The sequence below is a fragment of the Vanellus vanellus genome, assembly GCF_965231255.1.
Source record: "Vanellus vanellus genome assembly, chromosome: 16".
Classification (NCBI taxonomy): Eukaryota; Metazoa; Chordata; class Aves; order Charadriiformes; family Charadriidae; genus Vanellus; species Vanellus vanellus.
This window is the reverse complement of record NC_138921.1, coordinates 14,891,512-14,904,850: the sequence shown is the minus strand read 5'-3', so window position 1 is coordinate 14,904,850 and position 13,339 is coordinate 14,891,512. Positions and strand designations below refer to the sequence as shown.

At 50.0% G+C, this 13,339-nt stretch overlaps 1 protein-coding gene across 1 annotated transcript; it reads right to left on the bottom strand.

Moving 5' to 3' along the window:
• Positions 1–1,334: 1,334 nt before the first annotated feature.
• ALDH2 (aldehyde dehydrogenase 2 family member) lies at positions 1,335–11,468 on the bottom strand. The gene is made up of 13 exons (XM_082491631.1): positions 11,334–11,468; positions 10,081–10,185; positions 8,575–8,715; positions 8,213–8,292; positions 7,565–7,676; positions 6,561–6,689; positions 5,943–6,056; positions 5,453–5,555; positions 4,559–4,743; positions 4,034–4,198; positions 3,565–3,722; positions 2,663–2,777; positions 1,335–1,654 (listed from the first exon to the last, which is right to left on the bottom strand). The coding sequence occupies exons 1-13, from the start codon at positions 11,463–11,465 to the stop codon at positions 1,622–1,624; spliced, it is 1,572 nt and encodes a 523-aa protein (XP_082347757.1). The 5' UTR covers positions 11,466–11,468; the 3' UTR covers positions 1,335–1,621.
• Between the last annotated feature and the right edge of the window lie 1,871 nt (positions 11,469–13,339).

Sequence of the window (13,339 nt, the reverse complement as noted above, 5' to 3'; positions counted from 1 at the left end):
CCGTCCCCAGCGAGGGACAGCGGGGCTGTGGGGGCCGAGGGCCGGCGATACAGAAGGGAGGGAGGGAGGAGGCGAGGGGCGCCGGAACGGCGGCGGGGCCGGCCTGAGGGCGCTGGGCCGCGCTAGGAAACGGGCAGCCCCGGAGGAGCCTTTGTGCCACCGCCGCACCGCCTCATCCCCGGCCGGGCGGGTCGGAGGGGGGCCGGGACCCCGCGGGGAGGCGGGGAAGCGCGGCGGGGAAGGCACGGGCGGGCCCAGAGCCGCCGCTCAGCCCGGGAGACGCCGCCGCCGAGGCGCCGCCGCCGCCCGGGAGCCAGGCATTGCCGGCACCCTGAGCCGGGCACACCCGCCGGGCGGCACGATCCGCCGCGGCGCTACCGTCCCCACCGCGCCCAGCGCGAGAAGCCAGTCCGCGCCGCCCGCCTCCTCCCCGCTCCCACCGGGAAATTTTAGGAGCCTCCGTCACGGTGGTGGTGCGGTTTACAGGCGACCGCGGGCACACCTAAAAGCGCGACGTCTCTATCAAAGCCCCCGCATGGCCTTCGAGCCGCTGGTCGCCTTATGATGACGTAACGACAAGCCAGGGGGCTCCGGCCCCGCCCCACGGACGCAGGCCGCGCCCTCCGCGCCGAGAGAGCCGCGAGAGGGGGCGGGGCAGTGCCAAGCCTCGCGAGATGTCGGGGCGCGAGCGGCCGCCTGAGGGGGCGGGCAGGAAGGAGCTTCTCTCGGCCTTCGCTTTGTACCCTGCACGGGCTTGTCTGCCCCTCACAGCACACCCGCCCTCCAGCGCAGGTCTCACTCTAATGGCCACACGATAAAGGTGTCTCCCACCGCAGCCCCAGCGCCCTCGCTGAGGCACTGATACCCCCTCCCCCTCGATGTTTTGTTGTTCTGGTACGGTCAGCTCCTCTCTGCTTTGCTGGGGACGGGTATCAGATGTAGGGCTGTCTTTAACGTTTAAGGCAAGATGGGGAAAGCAGGCTGTGTGAAAAGTCTGCGAAAACCTTAAAAATTGCTTGAGGCAGGGGGTAATTGATGGGTGGAAGAAAATACAAATTTGTCCTGCACTTGAGCTCCTGTTTCGCTCACTGATGCAAACTGCTCCAATAAAAGGAGGGTTTATTTATGTTTATTGTGAGTAGATACAAGGGGAGCCACAGAGGACAAACTTTTACCTCAGAGGTGGAGGCTGAGAGGTTGCTCTCTTGAGGCTGAGTCTCAGCTTGCTTTGCCTACAGAAGGGGGACGTACGTGTTAGGTGTATAGGGCAAGGAGTATAGAACTAGCTGTGTAAGCCAACAAAGGATTATTACAAAACCTCTCCACACTAGACAAGCATTTAAATGATTTCTTGAAAAAAGCATATTCTTCAGATACAGATGCAACAAGCGTACGCCCTGTAATGCATTAGTACTCGACTGTATTTGGTATTTTAAAAAGATAAAGCCAAGTAATGTTTTTTTAACAAAAGCTCCTTCAGGTACCCTCTAAAGCAGCATTTCTTCACGCAGAGTTACATGTTTTCCACCTAAGTTTTGTGTGTGTTAAGAAGAGGCTTCCTTGCTTTGTATCTCATGAAGCTGCATAGGCATTTCCAAACTCGTGGAGAGACTGCTGTCCTTTAGGAGTTTTTCTGTGGGATTTTGATCGTCACCTAGAAAAAAAAGAAAAGTGACGAGTTATTTTCTTGGAGATGGTGTCCAGTTATATTCACTTGAGAGCCGAGAGACAGCAGCACCCTGCAGAAGAGAACGAGAACCAGAGGACAGTGTACCCCAGTCAGCTGTCAGTGACTGGGATCACCCTGAAGACCTGTCTGGAAGGCTCAAAGAGAAGGGGAAGCTCGAAGGCTGGGTCACAACATCTCTCCAGAGATGCCACCGCTCTTTGAGGGGTGGGAGCGGGCACACTTGTTTGTTTTCACCTCGGGCTCCTGTACCAAATCAACCCCCTGCCAGTCGCAAACTGTAGACCCTCAACTGTTACACACTTCGCTGTATTGCAATTCCGAGGCCACAGGTTAACCACTTCTGCCCAAGAGCTCTGTCATCCTTTAGACATTGCAGCTGCAAGCAGACAGCGTGACAGCCCTTCTGCCTTGTCTTACAGGAAATTACTCAGCCTGCGGCAAGGGGATTGCCTAACACCAGGAACCTTGGTCTCGCACGTGGACCCAAGGGCGTATCAACTCACAAGGGCAGCATCACGTGCTGGTGGTCACTGCTGGGATTCCCCCTCTTGAGTGATGAGCGCCCAGTGTTCATCTGCTAGTTTGTACCTGCAGAAGCTTCTACCCATCAGGCATGCACCCCCAGCACATGCTCTTCCTGTTCTCCACAAAATAAACTCAGGGAGAAGTCCACACGCTTGCATTCTTTACAGTGAGAAACAGCTAAACGGTGCCAAGTGGTGCAGGCAATCGGTAATCTTATAAGTCACATATCCTTGTTTTCCTCAGCAGGATAAAGCGAGGCTAGCTTTCTGTTTTAAAAACAGTTACACAGAGATGTGTTTGCAGTTACTTCAGAAGCGCAGCTCCAATTTTGTTTCAAGCATTAGAAGGAAGAATTGCAACTCTCAGGCTAGCCTATACCAACAAGCATAAAAGCAATTCAGAGCTATGGCAGAGGGTTGGGAAGACCTTGGATACAGGGATACTCACATTTTTCACTTCTACATATGCCTCCAGACCATATTCTCCCAGCTCTCGCCCATTCCCAGAAGCTTTGTAGCCGCCAAACGGGGCTTGTGCACCAAACACATCGTAGCAGTTTATCCTGAAATGGAAACCAAGAATTAAGCACCTGTAGTTTCAGAACTGCTTAATGGAAGAGCCCTTTCACAGCACATGGACATCTCAGCCATTTACAACAGAGAGACGGCTGAATTTCTAGGCAGGATTTCCATATTTGTCACTTCTCTCAGCCAACAGAATTAATCAATACTGAAACCTTATCCTCATCAACCAGGAAACAGAACATCGTGGAATCAGTTCAAGTCTCTTATTATCACAGGACCAAGCGTCCAGGTTACCACCCACACCTCCTTCAGAGGACAGATATCAAAAGCACCTACTTCTCCACTCAGTGCCATTTAAAAAAAAAAAAGATAGTGAGATACTGGATCTCCAAAATCTCTTGTGCTAGAACAGTAAACTGGTGTTGAAGTACTGACTGAAATACTGGCATAGTCTTCAGCACAGCCTCAGAACACAGAGGAACAGCCACTGCAGCAGCCAAGACTTTGCACGGACGTGCTCGGTGATCTAATCCCTGCTGGCACTCAGAGCCCTGCAGCAGTTGCTGTCATTGCCAGCTGCAGTACTGGATTTCTTTCCCCCCCGCATCCCATTCATTAATTCACAGTGGGAGCATGGAAGCTTAATATACCTAAATTTTACCAACAGTTAGAGTTACAATCGGAGGTCTGACATTACATTCAGTGACGTACACGTAAAATTGGGTGCAAAGTAGAGACAGGCTATCAAAGAGCAAACTTAACAAGAAATGGCAGCACATAAGGAAGCTTCCAGCTGTTTAAGGAGAAGGAAGTGTCAAGGCTCACCAAACTGTTCCAGCTCGTAGGCTCTGTGACACATAGTTTGCTTTGTCCAGATCCTTTGTAAAGACGGCTGCCGCTAGGCCGTACTTGGAGTCATTTGCTCTCTCGATGACTTCCTCAATGGTTTTGAATTTCAGAATCTGCATGACCGGCCCAAATATCTGCAAAATCCAAACAGAGCACGTGAAAATCTGTGTAAATTGATCATGGGGGAGGCTGTGGTTGATACTGGAGTTATGTATGTATGCTACAAGTCACACAGGACATCAAATTCAAAGTATCACTTCCTGTATTATGAAGTGCCCAGGATGTAATCTGGAAGCAAGTTTAATGTGGTAACTTTCTAAGAAGCATCGAGTTTCACAGTTCATGAATGTTCGGTGCTTGTAGACCTGTGGTTTTTTTGCATCAGAGGGGGCAAACTGATGAAGAAGGGAGAAGCTGACAGACAGAAAAGCGCTGCAGGTCTCACCTCCTCTCTGGCAATCGTCATGTTGTCCTGCACATCGCCAAAGACAGTTGGCTGGATGAAATAGCCTCTGTCTGCAGCGGGGTTGCCACCACACAGCAGTTTGGCTCCTTCACGCTTCCCAGTACTAATGTAGCCGAGGATCTTTTTAAACTGCTCTTCATCTACCTAAGAGCCGGGAGGACAGACAGATCAGCTTCACCTTTACTGGGGGTAAAAAAAAAGATTCAACTACAACCTGCTGTGCATGTGACTGTGCTGTAGCAATTCCTCATTTCAACAGACTGCCAAGCCAGCTTCAAAGGGAGATGATAACTTTTAAATGCCGATGTCAAGTGGAGGTTTTGGAATAATCAGAACGGTTAATTAACTTCTCCCTCCTGCACAAGCAAGGAGATAATTGGCACAGTTCAAAGGAGATTAATCAAGAGACCAAAGGATCCCTTTTATTCTAATCTACTGATGCACAGTGACTGAAGATTGGGACTATTTAATAAGATAACAGTTCAGGACATTTCCTGCTCTTACCTGAGGCCCCTGTTCAGTTTTAAAGTCAAACGGATTTCCAACCACCCTGGACTTGGCCTTCTCAACACTCCTCTCCACAAACTCATGATATATATCTTCTTGGACATATGTTCGGGATCCAGCACAGCAGCACTGCCCTTGGTTGAAGAAGAGGGCAAAATGGGCTTGATCCACAGCCCAGTCCACTAAGATTGGGGAGAGGAGAGAAAACAAATAAGCAAACAAAAACCAACCAGAGTCAGTGACTTCTTTTGAACAATTATCATGCAGACTTCTAGAGTATCAGAGATACAAAGTCCTTTCAGTTGACAGGCATTTTCCACACTTTGGGAGGGCAGAAGTTACATACAGATTTAATTAGAATGAGGGTCTATTAAAGCACCCTATACTGGAGAGAAAAAATCTAATCAGAGGCAGATTACAGTTCTCATTTGAAATTATCAGGTATTAAGGACAAGTTATTTCAGATCTAGAAGAATTTCCTTCCTTACTGCCACATAAAAGCATGTAACACACATGCTCATCAAGACCAAAAACGAGTCTATATGCAAGAGATGATAGAACCAGAACTTCACAAGACTAGAAAACAGTGGTATGCACTAAGAAAAGAGAAAGAAATGGAAACAAAAATGGAACTAAAACTGAGGAAAGATACTGAAACAATTTTAATTTGTTGATAACTGAACTGCTTCACAGCCTTGAGAAAGAAGTGGGAGTGAAGAAGTGCTGATACACAAATACAGCAGCTACGGCTGGAGACTTCACCGGGTGAGAACAGCCAGGTGGTGTCAGAGCTGGAGACTCCTACAACGCAGGAGTGGTTTCCTTTCCCCTCCAGCTCTGTTTGCAGAAAATAAAAGGTACAGATCAAATATTACGCTAGCAGGTGCTTACTGTCTGCATCAGACATGATTATATTTGGACTTTTTCCTCCAAGCTCCAGTGTCACCCTCTTTAGGTTACTCTCTGCTGCAGCCTTCTGGATCAGATGCCCAACCTGCATGGTGAGAAGAACAGGTATTAAGAATTAACTCCTACATACAGCAACACCTGGCAGGGCAGCTGCTTTTAGATCTCAGTCAGCAGTTTAATAATAATCCCTTCATTGTAAGGGCTTTAAGGGAACAACTGAATTCTGCCTAGAGTTTCACCTCTAGTAAGAAGCAGCTCAAGGGAAACAACAGGAAGTATTCTAAAGAAGGCACCTAAAAAAAGTCTTATGTAAAGTAAAAATAAGTATCACACCCTGACGTCAGCTGTATTTTTTTTTAAAAAAAAGAAGTGTAGAAGGCAAGGCACCTCCAGCATTTTATACACAAAAGGTATTACAGCAATGAGATATTCTCTTTATCCCAAGGTCTTAAAAGTTAAAGCACTCCCTTACCTCCGTGGAGCCGGTGAAGGCCACTTTGTCTATATCCATGTGGGAAGAGATGGCAGCCCCCGCAGTAGGCCCATATCCGGGGATGATGTTCACCACGCCTGGTGGGAATCCGGCCTGCGGGTTCACAGCAGGAAAGCGCAACATTATTCCTTTTATAAATCAGGGATTTCACCTGCCCTAATCTGTTAGTAACCTCATCTGTTAGGCCTCCCACAAAGAACAGAGCCTTTTCTACTTCGCTTTAATTTCCCAGGTCTTTAGTTTTAATGTTCAGTCTGCAAGAACGAGGACAACTCCCGACCCCACGTCCTAAGCATAGTTTGGAGCTATGTATGTTAGCTTTCTAATCACCCTGAAGTTTGTTGTTTAACTGAAGCTTAAAGAGTCCTTCCCTAATCAAGATTCATGTCCACTGCATATGCATTTTTAAGGACAAGGTTGGGTTTTTTTGCTAAATCAAATGCTGAGATAGCCAAGACAATCCAGCCTTTCTTTGGATCAGACAGCCCTTCTCTGTTCCTGTCACATGCCCTCCGCAGCTCATCAGTTTGGCTGTATCACACCACACTCCAGAAGCGACAGCGAGGCAGCAGATGGAAACCCAGCCTTTTTGCTCACCTCTTTGATCAGATTAGCCACGTAGAGAGCACTCAGGGGAGTTTGCTCTGCCACCTTCATCACAACCACATTCCCAGTAGCCAGGGCAGGCCCAAGTTTCCATGCTTGCATCAACAGTGGGAAGTTCCACTGAAAAACAAGGAGGTGTTTGCTGGTCTGAACTTCAAAGTTTCTGATTAATCAGTAAGTAACCAGTGAGCTTCACTCAAATCAGCTGCAGCACCTATGGATCTTTCCCTAACTGCTCTTCAACGTTTGGCTCTTTTTCAAGCACTGCCTTCTGCTTGTCCAGGAAAACTGCACTCTGAAGCGTGAGGTCTCTCAGTACCACTGCAAAACCCTAACTTTTTTTGAATGAATCTTTACTGACATTTTAATCATTAAACACTCCTGTGAGAGGCATTTTGAAAGAAAGCCTGTTTGTAATGACGGGGCAGCACAGGCCGGTGAGGCGTTTACATTCAGTTCTTGCTCACTGCAAATAAGAAAACCATGCAAATACAGTATGCAACAATCAGAATCTGGCTACTCCTATAAAGAGGTAACACTATCCACAGACCATTGTGTAAATATGGCTTTGTTGTTGACAAACCACCTTGCTAGGCTTGCTACCACTTATAGAAACAAGATCGGGTACCTAAAGCTGAATTTTGCACGAGTTCTCTATTTCCTTATCCCACAGAAGTTTTGGATTTAATGCTAGGCAGTAATTTAAAGCTAATTGTGGTGCTGAGCCAGACAACTCCTATAAAGGGCTTCAATTTTTTTTTTTTTTTTCCCCAAGAGATACAAAGTAAATCTTACTCAAAGCCCATGAAATGAACAGGTAGTTCTATACTGCCAGAGCAAAGTACCAGCCCTCCCAGCTGGTGCAAGCGTAACTTTCGTTACCACTGGAAGAAGCAGTAGTTGCCACCACATAATAAGTTGCATTTTAAGACAACTCTTCATGGTAACACTGAATTCTTGAAACGTTACAGGAACTACTGATACATTGTGCTTACCGGGATTATCTGTCCACAAACTCCCACTGGCTCATGTCTTGTGTAACAGAAGAAGTCTCCGTCTAACGGGATGGTTTTGCCGTGGAATTTATCCGACCAACCTGCAAAGTATCTAGCAACAATAAAGTTTTGGTCACTGAATTTAGAATAACAAGTCTCCTGTCAACAGAAAATAAGAGAGACTTCCTCCAACTATTTGCTTTCCTCCTTTCTTCAGTCACTTCATAAAGATAAATATTTCCCTAACAGGGGATTTTAAGAATGGACAGTAAATACAAAATTTATCTCTCTGCCTTTGCTAGCACTTTGTGTAACATAAATTCTGGCATTCCTGCGCTGTAACACAGGATACCTCCATTAGTGAGGAACCTGTATATAGCAAAAAACATATATGTAACAAAAATCCTTTGGAAAGTCACAGGAATTAGAGCCTCATTCTTAACAAAAAATAAAAATAGGGGAAAACAGTGTGTCTGGTACCCTGCTATGGGCTGAATGAAGCCAATGGGTCAGATCCAGCCCTGACACCCATAACACTTCAACCAGAAGCATCTGGTCTCTGCACGAGGTTCAAGTACCAAGGGCCAGTGCAGCACAAGCATGGAGCACAAAGAGTTACTGTGTGGGCAGTGTAGCCTCCGTGCCTACCTGAGACATTTGACTACCATGTCCAAATCCACCAGGTAGGAGATGGAGTACGGTTTCCCATTATCCAGAGTCTCCAGCGCCTACAAAGACAACGAGATTTCCTGAAGAGCGAGGTGGGGAAAATTGCACGTATAGATTTAGATTCGATTTTCAGTTTGCAATTTGGATCAGTTCTGCACATTGGCCTTTTTGCCTTCATCTTCCCAAAACTTCTTCCCCATCCTTTGTTGTGCTGCCTCACAGTTTTAGCCGTGGCTAAAATCCTCATCGCACCCGATGGCCAAAAACCATCTGTTTCTGCCTCCCTCTCCCCGAAGTCAGTGATTGCAGCAGAGAGCTCTGCCACAGAGCGTGATACGCACCGCCAGGTAAGCCCGGTCCCTCTCGATCAGATCAGCAAGACGATTCAGCAGCTTCCCCCGATGAGAAGCATCCATCCTCCTCCAAGGAGAGCCCAGCTGGAAAGCGGCCTTGGCTGCCTTAACGGCCTTGTCCACATCTGCCTGCAGAGGAGTCCAGGCAAGAGGGTGAGAAAGGAGTAGCCAGCCCCCACTCACTCCCTCAAAATACAGATGAAGCCCTCCCTGGTCGCCAGGAGAAAACTCCTTCTGCCAGATGGCACAAGTGGCTGCTAGTGCCGCTTTTTGGGGGGCAAGAACTTGCAGCCTTTAGAGCTGCCTCACTGCAAGACACTCATTGGTGCCAGGGCAGGGGAGCGCACAGGCTGTGGCCCCTGGACCCCACCTGCCCCATGAGCATCAAGCTGGGCAGCGCCGCACAGCAACACAGCCTCAGCACAAACGCTGCTGCCGGACTGGCCACATCTTTCCCACCCAGTCTGCATCTGCAGGGAAGAGGGAGCAGAAGTGGCAGCGAAACAGATAGGTGCAACAGCTGTGCAGCCACCACCTCTGCCTGTGCTTACTCTCTGTTATTTCAGCTATGCAGAGTGCAAATATTGTCAAGTTATTCCTGCAATGTCATCTGCTGGGTTAATATTTGCATCCTAGAACAAGGCATGGAAAAAGCTCCAGAAGTGTGCTTTTGACACTTTTTCAGGATCTGATTTCACCAGCACAGTCTAAAGGAGATTTTTTTTTCCTTGATCAAATGTCTCTAATCCATCATTTTGTCCTGTCAGGGCCTTAACTTGTTTCTAGCTGGTTCTCTGCTCTGGCTTGCTGTAATGGTCTCGCCAGGACAAGCCAGTCTACCACGGACAAGCAAACAACAAAGGGTTTCCCTCACTCACCCCTCCCTTGGGGAATACAGACAATTTTCCAGACTGTAGGAAGAACCCAAAATTGCTGGGAAATGCCACCTCAGCTCTGCCACAGACCCCTAGGAGGGCCTTGCATAAGGCATGGGATGATTACATGACTATTCCCCACCATTGCACTCTTTTTCTTAATTTCCTAAGTCTGGGGACGGTCTCCCACTGCACATGTACAGCAGAAAGGGGCTCTTCAGGTGAATCCTGACCTTTTGTCTCCTCAGCTACCGTAACGCTGGGTCACGCCGCCAGCACAGCACCCATGGGACCACAAAGTTGTCTGCCTTCATCCCTGCTTGCCCCAGCAACCTCCACCTATGGCTGCTCCTCAACCTCCCCACATCTATTCCTCTCTACCCTTTCCAGTCCAGGCTTGCCACTGGTAAGAGGCAAAGCCAGAGGGTTTTTGTTGAAAGCAGTAGTCAAGGGAGAATACAAGCAGCACTCAATGTGGTATTTGTACAGGTCAGGCACTACTGCAAAGACGGCACTCGGCGGAGCCACCTCGGTGAGAGATGAGTTAGCATCTTCCTCTGCAATCCCCATGTACTTGCTCATGTGGAAAACAAACCGATCTCGTCAAGAAAACGCTTACCTTATCACCCTCAGCAACCTGGCAGATGACTTCTCCTGTAGCTGGATTGATAGAAGGGAAGGTTTTCTTACTGACTGCATCATGCCATTCATTATTTATGAAAATCTGCAACGAAAAAAGCAAAGCAGTGTTAAGCCTTAGAGCCAGACCCAGGTGAAATCAGTAAGAGCTTTACTTGTTTGATGGCATCTTAGCAGGCTGTTTAATTAAAAGAGACTCAACTTGTGTGGGCTCCAAAACCGCACCAATATGAAGGAGATATTTTAGCCTAGAAGTACACAACAAAAGATGCAGCCTCAAATTAATATCAAGAATTCACATCTCAGCAAGCAGCACGTGAATTGGAAGTGGTTCCCTTCTCAGTAGGTCCCTGCGAGACCTGGAAACCTGTCTGGAGCCACTGGGAGGCTCAGGAGGCTGAACAGTGGGAAAACGCTTCAGGCACGGATGATAACAGTTGATTTTGTAAACGGCACTGGAGCTTTTGGCAGCACTTCCCCAATTAGCTGATTTTAGGTTCCCCATGTACCATTCTGAAACTGAACCAGGCCCCAACAGCAGCTTTTCACCAGCTCTTTCCTTCTCAGTAAGGCTGAATTTGTTTTTTTTAAGGTCTGTGGCAAGAAAGTGTCAGTGCAAAGATCATGGTGCTCTCCAAGAACTTTCCGATCCCTCGGCCATCCGCCCAGGGCCTTGTCACCGCCCTGGGAAGAAGAACACTCACCCTCCACCAGCACCTCGTCCAGGCCATGGGATAGTGTTTTCCCCAGGGGAGGCCCCCAGAGGAGCACGGGGATCCGTACGGACACCCAGCATCAAGGCAGGCACCTTCCCCTCCCTTCGCACTCCTACAGTTTTCTCCCCAGATTGCCCCCACGGCAATGGGGCAATTGAAACAATGGTGGGAACAGAGATAAAGCCCGATGGCAGCAGGACACACGCCTTGTGTCCCATGCCAGCTGCTGCACCCGGAGTTGCTTTTTTTTTTTCTTTTCTCAACAAGATTTCCTGAAACACCAGGCTTTGGGCCCAAACGTCCGGCTGCTCCACCCCCTGTCCGGCTCAGCGTTAAACCGGGATGTCCCCAGCCCCGCACCGCGTTCGCACCCCGCCGGACGGCACAACCGGGCCGCGGAGCCCCAGGTCCCACCCCCCGTCTCAGCCCAGCTCGCCCCCGGGGAAGCCACCGCTGGCTGCGGCCGGGACACCACCCCACCCCCCCGCCCCGGCTCCGGTCCCCGCCGCCGTCCTACCTTATTACAGGCGATGTCGGGGCGCGGGTTGGGCGCCGGAATGGGGGAAGCGGCGGTGGCAGCCGAGAACGGTGCACCGAGCCGGGCCTGGCCACGGCAGAGCCGGGAGGCGAGCACCGCCGCCCGCAACATGCTGCGCTGCGCTGGGCCGGGCAGCGGGAGCGGCCCCCGCTCCTCCGGGGCGGCCCCGCACCGCCCCCGCTCCGCCCCCGCTCCGCCCGCCTGAACCCCGTCTGGGCTCGGTCCGGCACGGCCGGGCTCGGTTCTGTCCGCATGGGCACGGCCTGAGCAGAATCGGCTCGGCACGGCTCGGTTCGGGTGGAATTGGGTAGGTTCAGCTCAGTGTGGGCAGCGCGGTGTGGCTCAGTTCGGCTCAGCCAGGTCCCCCTCGGATCAGGTCGGTGTGGCTCAGCCTGGCACAGCTCAGTCCGGCCCCGTTCGTACAATGACAGAATGGTTTGGGTTGGAAGGAACCTTAAAGATCATCCACCTCCCCTGCCCTGGGCAGGGACACCTCCCCCCAGCCCACGTTGCTCCAAGCCCCGTCCAACCCGGCCTTGAACACCTCCAGGGATGGGGCAGCCACAGCTTCTTGGGGCAACCTGCACCAGTGCCTTACCACCCTCACAGTCAAGAATTTCTTCCTAATACCTCATCTAAATCACCCCTCTTCCAGATTGAAGCCATTCCTCCTCAGCCTATCACTATATGCCCTTGTAGAAAGTCCCTCCCCAGCTCTCCTGGAGCCCCTTTAGGGACTGGAAGGGGCTCTAAGGTCTCCCCAGAGCCTTCTCTTCTCCAGGCTGAACACCCCCAACTCTCTCAGCCTGTCCTCCCAGCAGAGGGGCTCCAGCCCTCTGATCATCTTTGTGGTCTCCTCTGGACCCACTCCAACAAGTCCATGTCCTTCTTGTGCTGAAGACTCCAAAGCTGGACTCAGTACTCATGGTGGGATCTCACAAGAGCAGAGGGACAGAATCCCCTCCCTCACCCTGCTGGCCAGCCCAGCTCAGTTCAAATCACATTGGCACCACTTTGTTTGGTGCATCAGGGATGTCTCATTGGTGTCTGGTACCAGTACTGACTGTCCCTGTCTCTGGCCATGCTCAGGGAACTTTGTGCAGGCAACATGAAAGGCAGAGAAAAAACAGAAATCTCTCTGCTGCCCTGGTTAGTTTTGCGGGGAAAGGTGGTGTGATGCGATAAACGGTTGGGGACCCTTGGTTACCCGGCCCTGCCGCCATCAGCATGCGCACAGGAATAAAAAAAACCTACTGTGTATGGGGGAAGTGGAACGAAGCCAGCAAAATTCTCTCCCAACAGGAACGCTACTTGGTGCATGCAAATGAGAGGCTTTGTAAAATTGCTCCCAACGATGGCGAAAGGCCTTTTCTGCTTGTTTGCTTAAGATGCCTGGAGCAACTTCAGCATGCTGAAGTGCAGATTCACGTGCAGGGAACAGAGATGTTCTCAAATTATCATCACTATCACTAAAGAATCCACAGACTAAAAATACAAAGATTTTTCAATCTCCAAAGTAAACCTGTGGTAATTACCCTTTATCTGACAGCACCTCACCCTTCACTAATGAAGGGTCTGCGAAAGGTGACTGGGGGTGGATGGTTCTGATTTATTAAAAGGGCCAGAAAAATTGTAGAATATGTCAATTCAAAAATAGTTTAAGACACTGTCCTGGAAGACTCAGGTTGCTGAAAGTCTTGGTGGAGGCAGGGTGGTAGTTCCTGCAGCTGCAGGTCTCCAGGCGTTTCACTCAGGAGGGGAACATCAGCCCTGCTTTGCAGGGAGGAGCCACGAAGCCCAGAGAGGCAAAACGGCTGCCCAAGGTTATCCAGCAGGACTCAGCTTAGGCTGCGTGCTTCCTAGATCAGCTGAAAAGAAATCCTCTTGCGCTGGATCTCAGCCTCTCTCGTCCTTGGCTGCCCATATCCCCTGAAGGGTGACCGATTCCCCTTTGGTCCCCAGACAGTGGGTCCTGGGCAGCCCTT

Coding starts and splice junctions, on each gene's coding strand:
- ALDH2 (XM_082491631.1), bottom strand. CDS start 11,465: ATGTTGCGGGCGGCGGTGCTCGCCTCCCGGCTCTGCCGTGGCCAGGCC. Junction 8,293..8,574: donor GGGACCGGGCTTACCTGGCG/GTGCGTATCACG, acceptor TTGTCTTTGTAG/GCGCTGGAGACTCTGGATAA. Junction 7,677..8,212: donor ATGGTAGTCAAATGTCTCAG/GTAGGCACGGAG, acceptor TATTGTTGCTAG/ATACTTTGCAGGTTGGTCGG.